We start from the raw sequence: 19445 nt of genomic DNA on the forward strand, positions 1-19445 counted from the left end.
GTGCCCTTAAAGCCTGACTGAAGCAGGTGAAACATAATGTGGTGGGTAGACAGAACCACAACTCCCATCAGAATTGTTCCCTAATGTTTTAAGGATCTATTAAAGTTAAAAGAGACCAAGGCAGTTAGTGTATGGTACAAAGACTGTTGACTTCCACAAAGCAGCACACAATCCCTCTCCAATGTGAAGATCAAGTAACTTTGCTCCTCTGGCATGGTGCTCTATAGCCTGTGCCTTTGATCTTTTGACGTGCTTATTTGTGACTCTTGCTGAGGTCTCACATTTACATTCACTCTTGCATGTTACCTGCCTACCCGTGGTTATCACATTAATTGTGCCTGGCTCCCATATTACTATTTCCTCACATTCTTGGCCTGGTTTTTGTCGGTGAACCTGCGTACAACCTCTTTTGAAGAAGATCTTTAACATGCATTTGTTTTCCATTTACTGGTGATGACCGGCTATGGTTCTTCTGATGCTTCATCTTTGCATCAATGTGGGTTTCATTTTGTGCATTCCTTTTCTATATGACCCATTTCTATTCCAACTTTTACCTTTCACCTCCCGTCCATGTCGGTCTTTTCGATTTTGGAACCTTTATCCATAAATTATTAGTTACTCTGCCCCACTCTATAATGACTGCTGTGTGCGTAGCAAAACCTCCTCCACTCTTGATCTTTTCTTTCATCTTAATTTATAATTTCTCAGCATAACTGAAACCAGATTTGTCCCTTCAACAATTCAACCCTTCCTGATTCAACTACATCTTCAACTTCCTTCTTTCATTCTACCCGCTTGTCAGGTATTGAGGATGGTACTGCAATTCACTTTCCTCTTCCTGGATCCACATCCCCTTTCTATTTCTCCTCCTACGTTTTGCCCTTTGAATACCACCTATATTTTTTTTTAGGCCCCATTGTTTCTTATGTTTACCATCCCCTGCAATCATCTTTGTATGTTGTTCATTCTTTAATGTCTATTTTCCTTTTGATGCTTCTTTTTTTGTTCTAAGACATATGTCTTCTGACCTTAACCACCACCTCTCTTCTATACATTCTTTCTGCTCCTTTCTTCGCACCAATCCTGCTCATATTTCTGGATCTTCTCTCGATTTGATTTTCATAAACTATCCTTCCGATTCTTCCCTTTCTGCATTTCCTCTTCTCACTGTAGATCATCTATTCCTCTTCTTCTCTCCATCCTGACTCTTATTCACCCCTTCTTTTCTCTGCCATTTATCCACACTAGATACATGCTATTCTCTCTCCTTTTGGTCCATCTCGTAAACCTCCTTAAACATGGCTGACTTCTTCCTCGCAATCTAATGACAGACCATTACATAAACAAGAATGGTGCTGGCAAAAATCATGGTCCCTCTCTGATCTTACAGCACATTCTGCTATTCATGCTTCTTAGGACGTTGACCTATTTACTAGTATTCTCACTTCATCCAGTATTTTCCTTTTCTACATAATCGTTTGGTTCCTTACCCCTTTGAATTCTCCTCTTTCTCCCTCTGATTTTGCTTCTTAATGTACACTTCTAAAATTGGTACTGTGCATTATTTTTTCCTTACTGTCCCCCCACAGACTTCTCTCAACCACTTTTAACTCTTCTTCTCTTTCTTGTTTCAACCCTGTTGCCAAAAAATCAGCATTCTGCTTCAAAAGCCATAACCCTGCTGTTGCTCCACTGGATTCTCTACCATTGGCTCCCACTACTTTAGGAGATCCCTATTTTCTTTCTTATTTGAATTCTCTTTTCAACTCCTTTGTATATCCAGTCGTATTTTTCCATCATCGTTTAAAAATGCGAATATTCTCACTATTCTTAAAAAAAATGTTTCCCTTTTTATCATCGTACTTCCGCTTCTACTAAAAGTTAAGAAAGAAAACTGATGTGCTGTCTGTTCTCAGCCATTCCTTATTCTGGAATCTAATTACATTCTCCCCCCTCTGCAATCACTGCATGTCCTTTTCTTTCTACAGAAAATGCTCTCTCTTGCATGTTCCACATTTCTTCGCTTCTCACCCCTCTAACAATTCTTCTCTTTCTTCGTTCGATTTCTCTGCAGCTTTTGACATGGTTGATTATTCTGTTACTTACTCTATCTGGATCGGTTCTACCCAAGTGTGAGAAACCAGAAGGTGTCTCTCCCGCTAGTCCCCGGGGATCTGTCCTCCAGAGGGCCAGGGCACAGCCATTGCTTTTGGGGTAGACCAGTGCAAGAGGATCACCTGGATGAGGGGTGTTCGGGGAGTGGGAGGCCGGATGGTGAGCCACGGTATCCCCTTCCCTGTAACATCTTTTCCCCATCCTACCAGGTAGGATACCTAGGAACTCAACCGCCTGACCCCCTTTCCTGACACAAACACTTTCTCACGGACAGCTCACTGTGAGAGAAAACGGACTAACTCCTGAGCCGTATACCTGACATGTACCAACACAAGGGCCACGCAGAGTCAGGCAATTACTGATAATTACACACACCTGACTTCCATCACACGGATTAAAGGCGAAGTACGAAAGCACACTCTGAGCAAGGCAAAACACACAAGGAAGCAGCAGTTTCAAGATGGCAGTCTAACACGAGGAGAAAGCCGACAAGACCAGAGAGGGTTGCAAGGAGGAAAATGCCCTTCACCTTTTCAGAGAAGAACCCTTACTTTGACGAGCCCTTGGGAATAATATATAAAACCGGGAATTAAAGCTGAAGAAAGGGGCACTGTGTGTCGAAAGGTACATGGGGCCCTCCCGCATTGATAGCCAAGGCTGTGAGGAGCAATTGCTGCCATGGTACTGTACTTGGCTCCCACAACAAAGTTACACCAGTAAAGTCAGCACAGCTGGTGAGTCGAGGAGACTGATAGCAGACTGGTCTGTGTTAGAACCAAGCGGCAACACTGTATGAAGAAATCTACAAAGAACAGAATGTGAGGCGTATGTGAAGAGCGATGCAAATATAATTGAATATCCAAGAAGTGGCTGAATTTTTGAAGCCAAGATAGATACCATATACAGAGTGGTGCGGCACCACCTGGGTGCTCATTCGAAGCTCTCTGTTAGGTATCCAACTGAGAGTGTAAAATTGTGAATTGCGAAATCGAAGTAGTCCTGCAACCTAAACCCTGTGCACATTCGAAAGTCTTTGATAGCTAATACGAACAGCAATTGGTCCGAGCCCGGCAGAGGGAGACTAATTGGGGAAAAAGGAAGGATCTGAGCCCAGATGATGGTATCTGGGGTAAACTGTGAGGCACCCGAGAAAAAATATTCTCTAAGCATTGGACAAGAGGATCTGAGCCCGGAAGGGGGGGGGAGGGTGGGTATCAAAGTAAATATTATTGTGGTATAAAAAGGATCTGAGCCTGGCTGAGGTGTATCCAGGGTGAAGAGTGAATCGCCCGACTTGTATACTTGTAAAGGAACTTTTCATTTGTTTTGGTACATGAGGCCCTCTGAATCAAGAGACTTTGATAACTTAAGAGACTTGGGCACAGAAGGCGCTGATGTTGGTAATGGAACTGTGTTCTTGTGCCGAAGAAGCCAGAGATTGTGCTATGCTTGAGCGAATCGCCTTGGCCCGTGCTGAAAACATGGGGAAGGGAGGCCAACAGCCTTAACATCCTGACTTATCATTTCTGTGAACACTTCTTTCGTTTTCATGAACATTACCCTACACTATTTGTATTTAGCGGTAAGGATTGGCAATAGGCTTTTTGGTATAGGCCCTTTATTTTGATGAGACTCTACTAGGACTGCATTATTATCATTTGATGGTCAGAGCTTGCACCCATCTGTAGATTTAGGATTAGATGGCCGTTCATCACTCCCTTGTTAAAGTTCAATAAACACCCTTGAACTGTGGTCACTTGTGTCTGTCTTACCTTGATACCATGCCTTCCTTCCACAAGTCTCATCATTCTAATCACACTTTATCTTGTGGGCCAGTGATTATTCATGTCCTCTACCTTTGCATTTTGTGGTGCCACAAGTCTCAGTCCTTGCTCCCTTATTTTCTATTTGTGTACAATTCAGCTCTCTATTATCCTTACATTTGGCTTTTATTGCCAGTATTATGCAGACATTGTCAGATATTTTTCTCATTTTCTGATCACTTCCACTCATGTCTTTCCCTTTGCGCCTCTTAGCTATTAAGCAATGGATACTTATTCATTTAATCTCAATTGTACAAAAACTGAAATTCACATTTTTCCTGTTCCTTCTCCTTATGATTGCTTTCAGCCTCCATTATCCTACCCGGCTCTCTCTCTCTACATCATCTACTCTTAACCTTGGTGTCATTTTTGATTCCTTGCTCTCCTTCTCCAATCACATTTATTCTATTACCGGATGTGGCCATTTCCAACTAGAACTGTGGCAAAATCCATACTTTTCCAGCCACTAATTAACTTGTATTCTTTAGTTGGTCTTTTCTCGACTGGACTGTTTTCTTCTAGGCGTTTTCGCCTAAGCATTTGCTCCTCAGTCTATTTTTACCTCTGCTATCAATCTTCTCAGCTTACTCCTGATTCTTATAGCCATCAGGTCTCTTATTGAAATTTGTTGGCTTGGTTTTCACACCAGTCTCCAGTTTAATTACTTATTCATTGTTTTTAAAGGTATCCATAGTTTTGCTCCCATTGATCTCTGCTTTGTTGTCGGCCTATACTCCCAACAGTACTCCTCAATCCTCTTCTCTATTTCTATTGGTGGTCCATCGCTCTCCTAGTGCTCAATCTGGTTTTGGCTCAATTGCTCAAACTCTGTTTTGCTCTTCCTTTGTCTGTTCTGCTGCTACTCTTTTGTCTTTTTGATCTTCTTTATAAGCCCGTTTTCTTGCTACTCCTTTGATGTAAATATAACTTTGGTTGTTATTCATCATTTATTACGTCACTTATTGGAAGCCCTCTGTACAAAGCTTTGGCGAACATGCTATACAAACCCCCCCCCCCAAAAATAAGTACAAAATACTAAAAGAACCATGAATCCAGAGTAATCTATATGCTAAATGACTAACTGCACTGTCCGATGAAAGTGTGTCCTCCTTCATACAGAGGAAGTGGGGTACTCAGCTGAAGGGTTTAGGAAAGCTACCCATGAATTTGAGAAAGAAGAACATAGTATTGAGAAGAGGAGAACACTGAACTTTATCAGTGCAAGGTTATTACAGATATAACCAGGAAGAATGTTACATAACTAGCTGCAGATAAGGAGGAACCGCTCTTCCCTCAACCGTTGCACCTCAGAATGTTGGCATTTGTTGAGCACAAGTCCGCAGAGTTCAATCTAATCCTAGATGTGCTTGGGCTTTACCGGTTATTAGAAGAGAAGAGGAATGGTTGGCCACTACGAGGGTGACGGGCCATCATCTTTGCACTGCATCCTTCCAACCACTCGGATTTTAGGACCTGGTTGGGTATGCAGGGTGGCAGATGATGGCACTTGGGCTGGCAGCCCAACTACAAACAGGAGGGTGGAAGAGAAGAGGGTGGCAGCATTTCTAAAATCAGCATTGATGTGACAATTATCATTTAATGCCACATCATTCACATCTCAAACTGGCCTTAACTGCAATACCTTTTAAAATTAGCAGGCCCAGAATGGGCCAATATTTTGACATAAGTGAAGAAATCACCTGCTTGAGCTATCAAAAGCCCATCTCTAAATAGCTGAGAATGCACTACAGGTAAAGGTTTAAATCAGACCCAATCATACTGCAATTGAATTCTCATACTTACAGGCCATTTGCAAAGTCGTTCATCACTGGCCGGAGGCTGGTGAAGGTGAGGATTGGGATCAGAGCGAACGGAAGCTGTAAACAGAAATAGATTTAGACTGGGAGACTCTATAAAAGAGGATCATAGAAAGTACATATTAACCTGGCTTCCTTTTATTGAAACTACTCAACTATGTGGCTCAATTTATTAATACATTTTCAGTAAAATTATATTATGGACTGTGTATATACTGCATTATAACCGATGTCATGATGCTTTATAATCCGTAAGGTGATGTTATGCCAATATTTGTTTTACAGAGACAGTGATTTTTGCTCAGTTATGTCACCAAAGCTATCCAAATGTGTATGTATTTTCTGTTATCCCTGTGAATCTTATGCTAATAATGTATTCAATAAAAAAAAAAGAAACAGGTCAGACGAGATCAATCATTTTAAGTCAGATTTTGGAAAAATATTTTCACAAAAGCAAGAATAAAAATACAGGGCAGTACACAGTTGCATAAAATCCATACCACCCTTAAAAACAACCTATTAGTAAGGAACTATGGCCACAGGATTTTCCGGTAGCAATAAGAAAACGCTTCCAGTAGGGGGCATTTGCTTGATTGTTGCAGCGAGAGCATAGCATTAACTCAAACACATGAAACTGATTCTGCTTAGGAAATGGCTGCCTCTGAGTCCTTGGAATGCAGGACTTAAAGGGTCATTTTAAAACCTATTTTCCATAGGAACTTTTTTTAAATAATGGCAACATATCTTTTTTACTATGGGCAACACGTTTCAATCATAACATTTGAGAGAACTTCCCCTTTAAATGTGCCGTTATTTGGCTCACAAAGTGCAAATGTACAGGCAAATAATCCATTTTTTACAGAGTCAAAGGTTTCTGGACACCATTTTCTTTTTTTTTTTTTTTTAATCCTCAATATCCAAGCTCAATTCAGGAATTTAGCCTTACTGAAAACCATGTGCAGATATGAGTTTGATTGACATGCTACAATAGCATTTGAAACTGAATGTTTAAGTTTTGTATCATCGGTTTCAATCGCTGTTACCATTCCTGCTGCATAGTGGACACACAATTATGAAATGGGTATTAGCTTCAATCATGTTGTGGCAATGAGGGCAGCTTTTACCTTCTTCCAATGTGAGGTAATGGTTGCAAGTGGTAGTATTCACAAACAAAACTTGATGGTTTCCAAATAACCTTCAATATCAACTGTGGAGATCACCTCCAAATATTGGGTAAGCAAGCTGTCTTGTCTACATTGCCTGTTTCCGGATTAGTACACAGGTGTACCGTCGTAAATTGCATTATATGCATATATGGACAACTCTATAACCAAATGCAGGCCACATTAGCCGGTATCCACATATGAAACATTCCTGTTTGCTTTCACAGAGATATATTTCACAAATGTGCATTGCAACTAATGCCTTTGCCAGCATTCTCTTCTCAAGCACAATTGGAAATATACAGAACATTACTAAAACTGTTCATAATGCATTATGGGTTTAATGTGTTCACTGAAAATCAAAGCGCTTGATGTATTTCAAAAACACATTGCTTTCTTTCTATATGATATGCACACAATAAGAGATTGCCAAAGCAACAGGTTTATCTGCTAGCCTTGCCCAAGTTGCTCCTTCCCCATCGGGACCCCTGCTCCCTCCTCCTTCCGTTCACTCTGGGCTTCCTCTTGTAGCTCTTCCTCCTGTGCCCTATTCTGAAGCCACAAACCTTGGAGTCATCTTCAACTCCTCTCTCTCCTTCCTCCCTCACACTCAGGACATTGCCAAGATGTCCCACTTTCAGCTCTTCCTTCTCAAAGGAATTCTGCCTTTTCTCACTTTCCCTCCAGATGCTCAAGGTGACCTAAGCCCTGGTTCTCTCTAGGCTTGACTATTGCAATAGCCTCCTCCTGAATCGACCTTCTTCCACTCTGCGACCCATCCAGCTAATCCAGAATAGGGGAGTGAGATTTATCTTTTGCCTTAATCCCAGGGACCGCATCTCTCCTGCACTAAAAAGTCTTCACTGGCTCCCGGTTTCTGCACAGATTAAATTCAAATCCCTCTGCATCATCCACAAGGCGGTCTGGGCCCGGGACCATACCATCTTCAACTTTATCTTACTAAATACTCTCCCTCTAGACCACTACACTCCTCTGGCTCCAACTCTGTGTGCAGAGCATTTTCCTAACAGAGGGCAGGTGGTCGCTCACTTTCCTCACCTGGCTCCCTCCTATGGAACAGCCTGCCCCTCCCTCTGCGCCTCAAGCAAGATCTACTTGAATTCCGGAAGCTCCTTAAGACTCTCCTCTTTAACAACTCCTCCCCTTCTTCTCGCCCATGCTAATCCCACAGTTGCTGCGATTGGTGTCCTGGGCTCTTATGCATCCTCAGTGCCCTGACCTCCCGCACTCAATCAGCCCAGCTCTAGTCCATCAACTGCACTTGCACCCTCCACCCTGTAGGCTCACTCTTACACCCTTCGCTCGCAGCTACAGGCGGTGTTGCACTCAACATTCCTAGAACTTCGTCTGTGGCTCACCCATGAGCTAAGACTACCCAGCACTTACTCCCCACACTCTTCCTTGCTGCACTTGCACATTCTAAATACTCACAAGGAATAGTAGGTTCGTCCCATTCTCCCCCCCCACTGCTCTTAAATATTGTGTTTTTTTATGTATTTCAAAGCATTTCTCACTCCTGCTACCGCTATTGCCCTGTAGGCGCTTTGAAACAGTTTTCTTATTGTATAAGCGTCTAACAAGAAAACAATAAATACATGAATAACATTGGTTGGTTGTGATTAGCTTTAATGAGCATGTGGTCACTTTATTGTTATTGCAATGTGCGTAGAAACTGCTAGCACTATTTTTAAAACACCCAACGAATTTCTGGATTGGCCATATGTTAATGACAAAGGGTTTCACAGTAGATGCAACCAGAGAGTCTTAGGTTCACTTCATTGTTTTGGTTCAGAGGATCCTCAAAGTTGTCTGTGCCCTAAGGCTACAAAATAGATTAGGATGGCCTGAACTTGAAAGGGCACGACAAACGTCTCATACAGCCCAGAAAAGAAACAAACCACCAGAGCCCCTTCAACAATAGGGACCCGTCTGCAGTTGTGTTTACTCCATTGGATACAATAAAACCATTTCACACATTTCAGTGCCTTCTGTGGATGGGAATAGAGGTTGGACGCAGAAGTAGACACATCTTGTTGGGAGGTGTATCCCTGCTCTGACTGCAGAATGTTGGCTGTCCATGTTACAATATAAAAGTGCATTCTGGTTCTGCACATCCATATTAAGTTTCATTTCCCACATGGAGTCCTCTACCATAAAGGAAAACACTGCAGAAAGACCCTGTTGCTAAAACAAACAAAGCCCAGTAAAATCTGTGATAGTCAGAGCTCTGGCCCAAGCAGAAGGCTTTACCTGGCTATCTGTTCCAGGGGATTGAACGCCTTTAAATGTACATTTACAAATGGTATGCATAATATAGTACCAAGATACTTAAATATATCAAATAATGACTACAAGCATGTGACTAGCCCACAAACACTTTAGGGTTTCAATTCTTAAAGAAGTACAGCCATATGTAGGACAGTTTGCATAAATCTAAAGTTGTATTATGGCTAGTGTGAAATTCAACAGCTCTGGGAGGGGGAGTGGCTAGCCGAGGACACATGGCAACGTGCCCTTGGTGAGTTCCGTGCTTCACCGTCCGTTATCCTTTCCCCCCTCTCATCACACATGTAATTGTGGGGGGTTTTCAGCACTCCTGTGGGCACCAGAAGGTATGGTGCACTCAGTGCTTGCAGCGGCGATGCCCGCCGATGCAGGTTGGAGCTGTAAATAGTGCTCCGAATTTGAAAGATGGCCACAGGGGCCGCCGAGGGAAGGCTTGCAGGCTGCGAGGAGCTAGTACGCGTCTCTGATACCCAGCGGCAATTTGCATCCGGCACCCAGCAGCAATACCCAGCAACCGAGCCGGGGTGAGAAGGGTGCTTATGAGGGGAGTACAGCGACCCTTATGTCCGGGTGACCCGCTCCAATTGGCCTGAAGCCTGTGACCCACTGTTGGAGACACCCGCGGGACCCCCATGGTGCCTTATGCTGAAGGCACCGGGATGAGGCATGCACCGGCAATGTGAGGCTTCACTGGGGGCGAGTGAGAGGCTGCTCAGAGCGGACATTGTGTGGGTGACTCACGTAGTGGGATCTGAGGGGCCTGATCCCTCAGTGCTCCCAGCGCAAGCTCCTGCTTTGCAGTGCATCTTCATGAGTGCGGCTCGCCTCTCAGTTCTGACGGGCATGAATTAAGCAGCCCATTCAGGAGTCCTACAGGTCAGTAGCACAGAGCTGGCGTGTGGGGGTCCCTGAGGATTCCCACCTGATTGGAGTGCACGAAAGGCCTCTGGGGAGATCTGCTGGAGTGGGAAGCCACACCAACCTGCTGGTTCCTAACTGAAAAGTGCATATTCGCTTACAAGAACGGCCTTTGCCCTTATCTTCCCCGGAGATTGCTTGCTCACAAATACAATGGTACACACCCTGCACCCATGGCTAAGCAGGCCTCAAGGGAGGGGGGACCAGAGCGACATTAAGGCGCTATTGCAGGGCGCAGAAAGGACTAAGAAGAACCAAGTCATGGCAGCTGCCGAGATCCACTCACCAACGGCCCTGCAATCTGATTCCGAGGACCCTCCAACTGATGTCGCCTGAATTTAAAAAGGAAATTAAGGACAGCGTGGTAACACTCTCAAAGACAATTTCAGAGTTCAGCAAGCATGTAGTTATAATCAAAAAGAGGATGGAGGAGGTAGAATCTACCCAATGTGTAAACAGGGCTTTGAAAAGGAGGAAACCTTGAAACGAATGACCGAGCTGGAACGACAACTGGAATGGGTAATGAATAAGAGGGTGGATGCAAAAAACACGTCCAGGCGCAATAACATTTGGCTGCAGGTAATTCCCAAGTCGGTCTCAGATTACCTCGAAGCTTACGTGCGAGCAATGTGCTCAGACAGGTTCTCAATGCCTCAGATGACTAAGATACTCTTGGACCGCATGCACCGAGTAAATACAGCATTTGAGCAGAATAAGAACCTGCTCCCGGACATGTTTACCAGGGTCTACCTGTTTCAAACAAAAGAAGGAATCTTGGGTGCAGTGTGACATCAAGATGTGATCCGGTTTCGAGACGCCTTCATAAGGATCTATCAAGATTTGGCAAAAATGACACTGCAGCAGCAGAAAAGCTTGAGAACGGTGACTGGTTGGTTGTGCGACAAGAGTGTGCTACCAGTGGACCTTCCCCTTTTACCTGCTGCTTGAATACAGTGCGAAAGCCTATAATATCACCAAGGAAGAAGCCACTGAACAGATGAGTGTAGAGGAGGGGATCTGCCACGGGGGTGGAAACGTCAGAGGAGACTGGTGTTGGAAGAGACGTGAGGACTCTGAGGAAGGAAAGTTGGCGACCTAATTGACCGTACCCCAAAGGGAAGGAAAAAGGCTCGCGAGCACTGATGGTGACCTGAGCAGGGGGACTGTAAGTAAGGCTAGTGTTTCATGATTTGGGGGGCTGGAGCCCTAGTGGTCTTGTGGTGTTATGCAAGGGGGCCCCCATCTTGGTTGTGGGGGGTCCTCCTGGGCATTGGCTTCAGATGGCAAGATCTTGGCGAGGGGGGAGCTCAAAAGAGGAGCGTCTCTCCAGCGTTTTCTTCTATTTTGATGATGTAGGTGAGGAGGTGGGGGGAGGTATTGGATCTAGTCCCTAGGAGGTTGGGGGTGGCTGTACAATCCCAGGGGTTGTGTCATGGGGGTTTGTTGGGGGGGGGAAATCTTTGGGGTGGGGAGGTCTAGGGGAATTGCAGGTTCTGTTGATGGTTCATTGTGGTATGTGGCAGAGACTAGCATGGTATAAGAGCCTTGCGTGCACTGCACTGATGGGTAATGGCAGATGGGGGAGACCCAGATCCCGATATGTTTAACATTTATTACACTGTTCAGGATCTTAATTCTCCCTCAAATCGGGAGTCTATTCTGAGGCGATTGTCCGAAATGGGAGCTTCTATTGTTTTCTTCCAGGAAACACATCTATTGGCAGCTGATGAAAGGCACATGAGACATACGCGGATTCTCCAACAATTTTATGCATCTGCTGGAGTGAAGAAAAAAGGGGAATCCTGTTTGGTGAAGGTGTCACATTCACAAAGCGTTTCTTATAAAGGGATCCGGAGGAGAGGTTTCTGATTTTGAGGTATGCATGGGCAACAGTTATCCACTTTAGTTGCGCTATATGCTCCCAACAAAAAACAAGATCATTTTATTAAGGCATTTGAGGTGTGGCTGGGCAGCCTCATCGAGGGTCAGGTGGAGGTGGGTGGTGACTGCAACTGTGTGGTTGACTCCCTGATCAATAAAGCGTTGCCCCGCACAGCTAATGATCATAAGCATAGACGAATTGGCCAGGTTTTTCAGGGAACTGGGGCTTATTGAGACCTGTTTTTTTTTTCCGGCAAACAACTTCTCAGAGGTGCACATGGGTTTTTCGAGAATAGATATGCGAATGGTTTCAGCAACATTGATCCCAAAGGTGGATGTTGTGGAAATAGGCCTGCAGTATCTTTTGGACCATTCCCCGGTGGTAATGCAAATGGAATTGGGGGGGGTTTAGTGCCAAAAGTAAAAACATCTTGGAGGTTAAACGAGCTAGTGTTGTGGGACATAGCAAATCAGCGCACATATGGAGAACGTTATACAGCACTACTTTCAGGAGTATGACACAGAGGGGATAGATTGGCGGGTTGTTTGGGATGCTGCGAAGGCTGTGTTTAGAGGGGAGTTTATTTCTAAAACAGCTACGTTCTTGTGGGGATGGGACTCAATAAGGCTGGCCTTGGAGTAGGAGGTGGCTATGGCAGCAAAGGCCCACATGCACAAGCAGAACACTTTGAAATGAACACGGAATGGCAGAAGAGTAGGGCGCGACTGGAGGCCGATATAGTGGATAAAACGGCCCAAATGCTGCTTCAAACTAGCCAGTCATACTACTGCAAAGGCAATAAGGCTAACCGTTTCGTTGCAGCTAAATTGCATAAGCAACATGCCAGGAATTATATCACACAGTTTCAAACAGATGGGGGGGGAGCTTACAGTGGAGGGGGGCTGAACGAGAAATTGGGCATATTGGAATCTTATTATCAATGATTGGTGGAATCAGAGTGTCTAGATCCCGCAGACCAGGAGGGGTTCATACAGTGAGTGCACCTGCCCCAGGTATCTGAAGGACAGGATGAAGTGTAAAGGCCCGAGAAAGACAGAAGAGGTGGTGATGGCTATAGACTCGCTGCCACCCAATAAGGCTCCCGGCCCCCGATGGATTTGGCAACAGTTTCAACCAGTTTTGACAAGGCATTCAAACCATGACTGGTAGGACCGCTGACCAAGCCTTTTAATCTTATTCAGGGAACGATCTCTCAGGATATGGGTATTTCCACCACAACGCTGATTCCCAAACTAATAAAGACCCCACACAATGCAGCAGTTATCGCCCTATATCTCTCCTGAAAAACGACGCAAAGATATATTCTAAAATATTGGTTAAATCGCTGATGGGGATTCTCCCGAACCTCATCCACCCTGATCAGGCGAGATTTGTATTGGGTCATCATGCGCAGGATAACACCAGAAGAGCAGTAAACGTCGTGGATTCCAGTACTAGAACGGGACAGAGGTTTACACTTGCAGCCTTAGAGGCCTCACAGGCTTTCAACTGTATGGATTGGGGCTTTTTGAAGAAGGTTCTGGAGGCGTTCGTCAGATGTACTGTACGTTAATGTGCGTCTCTTGGAGGGGAGCAGCATCAGACAGAGCACACAACAGGGTTGCCCTCCCCTGTTCTTCGGCATGGCGATGGAGACTTTGGTGGCTGTGATATGCAGCGAAGAGGGGCTATGGGGGGCCCAAGGGGGTGGCCAGTCGCACAAGCTCACCTTATATGCAGATGATGTGCTGCTCTGACACCTCGCACACATGACCAAATGTAATGCGGGTCTTGGAGGACTTTGCAGGTGCATCAGGCTTTTGGATCAATTATGCAAATCTAAGTCGCTTAACATCTCTGAGGATCCCTATGAAAATGTCCTGCTGACATGGTCAACAGATCTAGATTACCTAGGAATAAAATTGACTGGGGATTATGACAACCTATACAAGGCCAATATAGTCCCACTGTGGGGCAAACTAATAGATGACCTTCGGAGGTGGCATATACTGGACACGACATGTTTCACCCGCATAGCAGCTCTCAAAATGACACTTATGTCCAGACTTTTATGTGTGGTAAATGCGCTACCGAGCCCCATACCGGTGCTTATGGTAATCACTACAAAAGGAGATATTTACCTTTATATTGCAAAAAAGTTACTCACTGTAGTGACTAACATACTGCTAGTCCATAGTCCCCATTCCTCCATATTGTATGGGCGTCCCTCGCTAGGGACAGGAGACAGGATCTTTTTCACCAGAAAAATCATCTTCCCCTTTAAATTTAGATGCACGCGGGGTGCAGCCTTGGGAGCATGCGCTCCCCTGACTCAGCCCACTGGTGCCACTCCTCAGTCCCCTTTGACGCAGCGAAAAAATTAACATTGCCTAATGACACCAGTTCTATTAGGGGGAGGATGGTGGGACATATGGCGGAAAGGGGACTATGGACTAGGAGTACGTTAGTCAGTAAAGTTACTAACTTATAATTACTCCTAGGTCCCGTCCCCTTTCCTTCCATACTGTATGGGCGATTACAACTGAATGTAGCTTCAGGGTGGAGAGTTGCCCCTCTTAAAGAAACAAGCTCCACAACACTGCCTGGCTAAATGTCACGTCCGACTTGGTGCTAGCATCCAAGCAGTAGTGCATAGCCCATGTATCCTCCTTGCTGATAACCTGCCACGGAACGGGTCTTTGGAAAGCTACCGCTGTGGCCTTAGCTCTGATGGCGTGGGCATGCAGGTTTGCTGGCAATGTTTTGTGCTGCCCCTCATACGCCTCCTTGATGGCCACAGTGGTCGAAGAGGGCGGGAGCGGTCGGGAGCGGTGCTCCTCCACTTCTTTTCTGTTCCTATACTTTTATTTTAAAAAGAAACCATTCTGGAAAGGTTTTGTTTTAAAATAAAAGTGTAGGAAGCAGTTGAAACTTGCACTAACGCTACCCTAAACAGCAGGCGCATGTGTTTAGGGGTTTGTACTGTGCGTGGGAGGGTGTGTGGCGATGGAGTTTGTGGGGAGTAGTGCAGGCAGGTAAGGAACATAGTTCCACTACTTCTTTCCATACACTTCGACCACTGGATGCCATAACCATCCACGCTGCTATGGCTGCCTTGGAGGCTCGACAGCCTGGTTTTGATCCCCCCCCTTCCCCCCAAGGTGATGAAAGGGTGTCTGATTTACAGAAGCTTCCGGTTCTATCCAGGTAGAATCGGAGTGCACCCCTGACATCCAGACAGTGCAATACCCTCGGAGCCTCATCCTTAGGGTCCGCGAAGAATGTCAGCAACACTATCTCTTCATTTAAGTGAAAAGCGAGACCTTAGCTAGAAATGTAGGGTGTGTTCCAAGCACCACCTTGTCCCTGTGAAATGTAGTATATGGCTCGGAAGCCACCAGCGCCTGATTTTCGCTGATTTGTCGTTCCGAGGTAAGGCCTACTATCAGGGCTGTCTTAATGGTAACTAGCCTGATGTCTGCGGACGCCATAGGCTTGAATGGTTTGTATGGCAGGGCGCCCAGGACCACATTAAGGTCCCACACCTGGTGTGGTTGCTTGATCGGTGGATACAGTCTAGTTAGCCGCTTAAAAGACTTCCTCTTCCAAGTTCTTGTAGGCCCCAACGGCTGCCAGATACATGTGGCATGTGTCCACCTGCACCCCTGAATGTGCGAGGTGTGCCAAGAAAGATAGGATGTTGTCCAATGTGCAAGTCAATGGATCAATTTCCTTAGATTCTACCCAGTGACGGAACCTGGTCCACTTGCTTTTGTACTGGCTCCTGATAGTATCACTACTAGCCCCCTGTATGATAGCCAGGTTAGCCTGTGACAGGTGCAGATGCTTCAGGGTGAACCATGCTGTGAGGGCTAACTTCTGCGGGCTGGGTGAATCAATGTGTCCCCCTGAGAGAGTAGATGTGTTGGGCCAACCGGGAGGTGTACCAGGCGTGGTCCGACAGGCTGAGAAGTTCTGAGAACCAGGGTCTTACTGGCCACCATGGGGCTATCAGGATGATCCGAAGGCCCCGGGTCTCCCTGATCCTGCAGATGACCCTGTGTACCAGGGGAGTGGGGGAGGGGGAGCGTACGCATTCTTGTTGTTCCACGGGATCTGCACTGAGTCGTCTAACGAACCCCTGCCCTGCCCCATCCAGGAGGCAAACTGGGGGCACCTCCTGTTGGTGCTGGTGGCGAAGAGGCCCACATGTGGATGACCCCACCTGGTGAAGATCCCCTGAAGGACCTTCCTCGATCAACTGCCATTCGCAGTTGTCCGAGCCCAGCCTGCTGAGCCTGTCCGCCTCTAGGTTGGACAACCCCGGGAGGTGGACTGCCGACAGGTGCATGTTGTTCACCAGAGCCCATTCCCAAATGTTGATAGTCAGTCTGCACAAGGGAGGCGACCTGGCGCCACCCTGCTTGTTGATGTAATACATGCAGGTGGAGCTGTCTGTTTGAATGAGAATAGCCTTACCAGTGCTCATGGGGAGGAAGGCTTTGAGGGCAAGCCAGATAGCCATCATCTTGAGCCAGTTGATGTGATCCAGCTGCTCCTGTCGGCTGTCGGGACCATACTCTGTGGACACTGTGGCTGTCCGGGGTAGTCCCCCCCCCCCATCCCTTTAGGGATCAGTCTGCGGTAATGGTGACCTAAGGTGCTGTCTGCAGGAAGGCCCTGCCAATCTGCAGGTTGTCTGTACCTGACCATACTAGATCCTGGTGGAGATGCTGTGGTATGCTGACCTGCTCTACCCGAGATCCCTTCTCCTGGTTCCAGAAGGCTGAAAAGTGCAGCTGCAGTCTCCTCATTTGGAGTCTCGTATGTGGCGCTGTAAGGAGGCATGCAGCCATGACTCCCAACAGGTGTTGGTACCACCACGCCGAGGTCACTGCTCTGCTGAGAAAATGTCCAGTGGCCCACTTTATAGCAGCAATGTTGTCCGCTGAGGGGGAAGATCCTCTCGGACATCGTGTCCCATAAAAGGCCCAGGAAGGTCAGACTCTGCGTGGCAATAACTGACTTTTTGAGATTGATAGAAAATCCCAGGTCATAAAGTGTATCCATGAGGGTGGAGACCATGTGCTGGACCCCCTGCGGAGATCTCGTCCCGACTAGCCAGTCATCTAGATATGGATACATTTGATGGCCCCGAGTAGGGCTGCCACTGCGTTCATTAGCCTTGTAGAGACCCTGGGGGGGCGAATTGAGTCCAAAGGGTAGAACCATGTATTGAAAGTGAAAACCCATGATCCTGAACCTCAAGAAGGACCAATGGGGTTCCCAGATCGGACGTGTAGGTAGGCATCCTTCAGATCCATGGAGCACATCCAGTCTCCCACACACAATGTCTCCGCTATGAAGGCTCGGGTAACCATCTTGAACTTTTGGAAGGAAAGGTTCAAGGTGGAAAGGTCTAACACAACTCTCCTCATTATTTATATTTGCTTGGGTAAGCAGACCTGCTGCTATCTTACCTGTACCCAGATCTGATCTGCAGCCAGTATTTCTGCCATCCGCTTCACTGAGCCCCTTTTCACCCGAAATTGCAGATCCCGACACGAGCAGCATTGTTAAAATGGCTGCCGCACCGTTAGCATTATGGTTAATAGGTAACCAAACCCGCTGCTAATGCGATTCCATTGGGCCACCCAGCTACATCCGGAGCCGCAGGAAGGCGAGAGCCGACACATCACCCTAAGGCACACATCTCAAGGCACGCTCCTGTCCGTGCCCGTCAGTGCTTGAGGAGCCTGGAGACCAGGTACGCTATCCTACCACACTGAACACTAAAGTAAGTGCCTGCTCATTTCATGCCATGGCGCACACATTCCCACGGATTCAAATATATTGACTCGCTTTCTTCAAATAACTACACCCAAACTCTTTACTCTGTGTTAATCAACTAACATAACGCTGCCCTCCTAATATAGTCTGTTGCTTTTCCTAGAGTAAACCACTTGTATCCTCATGCAGCTTCTTTCGAATTAGCCTATCTGTATGACCTACAGCATATTTCAAATTAGCCTATCTGTATGAGTTGCAGCTTATTTCGAATTAGCCTATTTGTATGACCTACAGCATATTTCGAATGAGCCTATTTGTATGACTTGCAGCTTATTTTGAATTAGCCTATCTGTATGACCTACAGCTTATTTCGAATTAGCCTATTTGTATAACTTGCAGCCTATTTTGAATTAGCCTATTTGTATGACTTGCAGCCTATTTCGAATTAGCCTATCTGTATGACTAGAAGCACATCTCGAATTTGCCTACTTTCACTATTTGCTGCATGGATCAAAAATAGCCTACTGCTGTAACCTCCTGCCAGACTAGCAGCAGAGCCCTGAACTGACCTAATACCACCCTAGAAGTACGCAAGCTGTCCAACACCTCCACCCTCAAACTATTTTTTCAAAATGACCTCACTAGGGAGAGTGACACTCACCATGGCCTCCATCCTCCCTTTATTCCACAATATATCTCCCTCTAATCTCCCACCTAACTCCTGGGGAAAAACCATCTCCCTCACTACCCACTAGAGCTTTGCTGTCCCAACATTCTATCACCTCTAGAATGGATTTCCAAATTTGCTACATCTCCCACTCCCCTTATCCCTTGCCCCTTACCTGAGGAACTCCAAACTTGGATCCCGACTAAACATGCCCAGTATCAATAATCTGGACCTCCCTTGTCCTGTGCCACAAAGAAATGCTAGACTAAGGCAACGCGCCAGTCACAAGCATACGCCCAAGAGAAATCCTACTGTGCATTTAAGGGACCATAAACTACCACTGCACGCCCCCTGAACCCCTGCACGATCACCACTAACAAACCTAGCTTACCTCTACCCTGTGACCCCCTGCCTGACAATGCAGTGGCCACCACTATCAAAGGTGCACTCACCAATGCATGCTCCTTAGTAGCCCATGCACTGGATATCGCAGATGTTATCTCAACTAACAATTTAGACTTCCTGGCGGCAACCGAAACATGGCTACATGCCACTGCCAGACCATCTTTGTCTATCGCCATCCCAGAGAACTACTCCATTATCAGAGCAGACAGAACTCCTGGAATAGGTGGTCGTGTAGCGGTCATTTCAAAGACCAGTCTGAACATCCGCAAAGTCACTAACCCGGACATCTCCTCTTCTGAACTTCTCTCCTTTAAAATCCCACTGTTTAGCTCAAAAACTATACCCGCTCATCTGGTCTACAGATCACCAGGTGCAATCTCCTCCTTTGAGGAGGACATCTCTCACCTATTGACCACCAACACAAAACCAGGATCGCAGATCATATTATTAGGTGATCTCAACTTCAGCCTTCATGACCCTAATGACACCACTGCTTCACTGATCAATGACACTGTATCTCAACTAGGTCTGACAACGCATTAATATGCCAACTCATAT

General features: G+C 46.1%; 1 protein-coding gene across 5 annotated transcripts in view; it reads right to left on the bottom strand.

The window, feature by feature from the left end:
• SLC11A2 (solute carrier family 11 member 2) overlaps nucleotides 1-19445 on the bottom strand; it is a 679758-nt gene that overhangs the window by 121840 nt on the left and 538473 nt on the right. For all 5 annotated transcript variants that reach the window (XR_011304995.1, XM_069653368.1, XM_069653369.1 and 2 more), the window contains exon 14: nucleotides 5742-5815. Coding sequence is in view for 4 of the 5 variants with exons in the window: in XM_069653368.1 (XP_069509469.1) it covers nucleotides 5742-5815 (74 nt within the window). In the remaining variant the exon portion in view is untranslated. The remainder of the gene's footprint in view (nucleotides 1-5741; nucleotides 5816-19445) is intronic.

The sequence above is a fragment of the Ambystoma mexicanum genome, chromosome 3q, assembly GCF_040938575.1.
Source record: "Ambystoma mexicanum isolate Mex_15411 chromosome 3q, UKY_AmexF1_1, whole genome shotgun sequence".
Lineage (NCBI taxonomy): Eukaryota > Metazoa > Chordata > Amphibia > Caudata > Ambystomatidae > Ambystoma > Ambystoma mexicanum.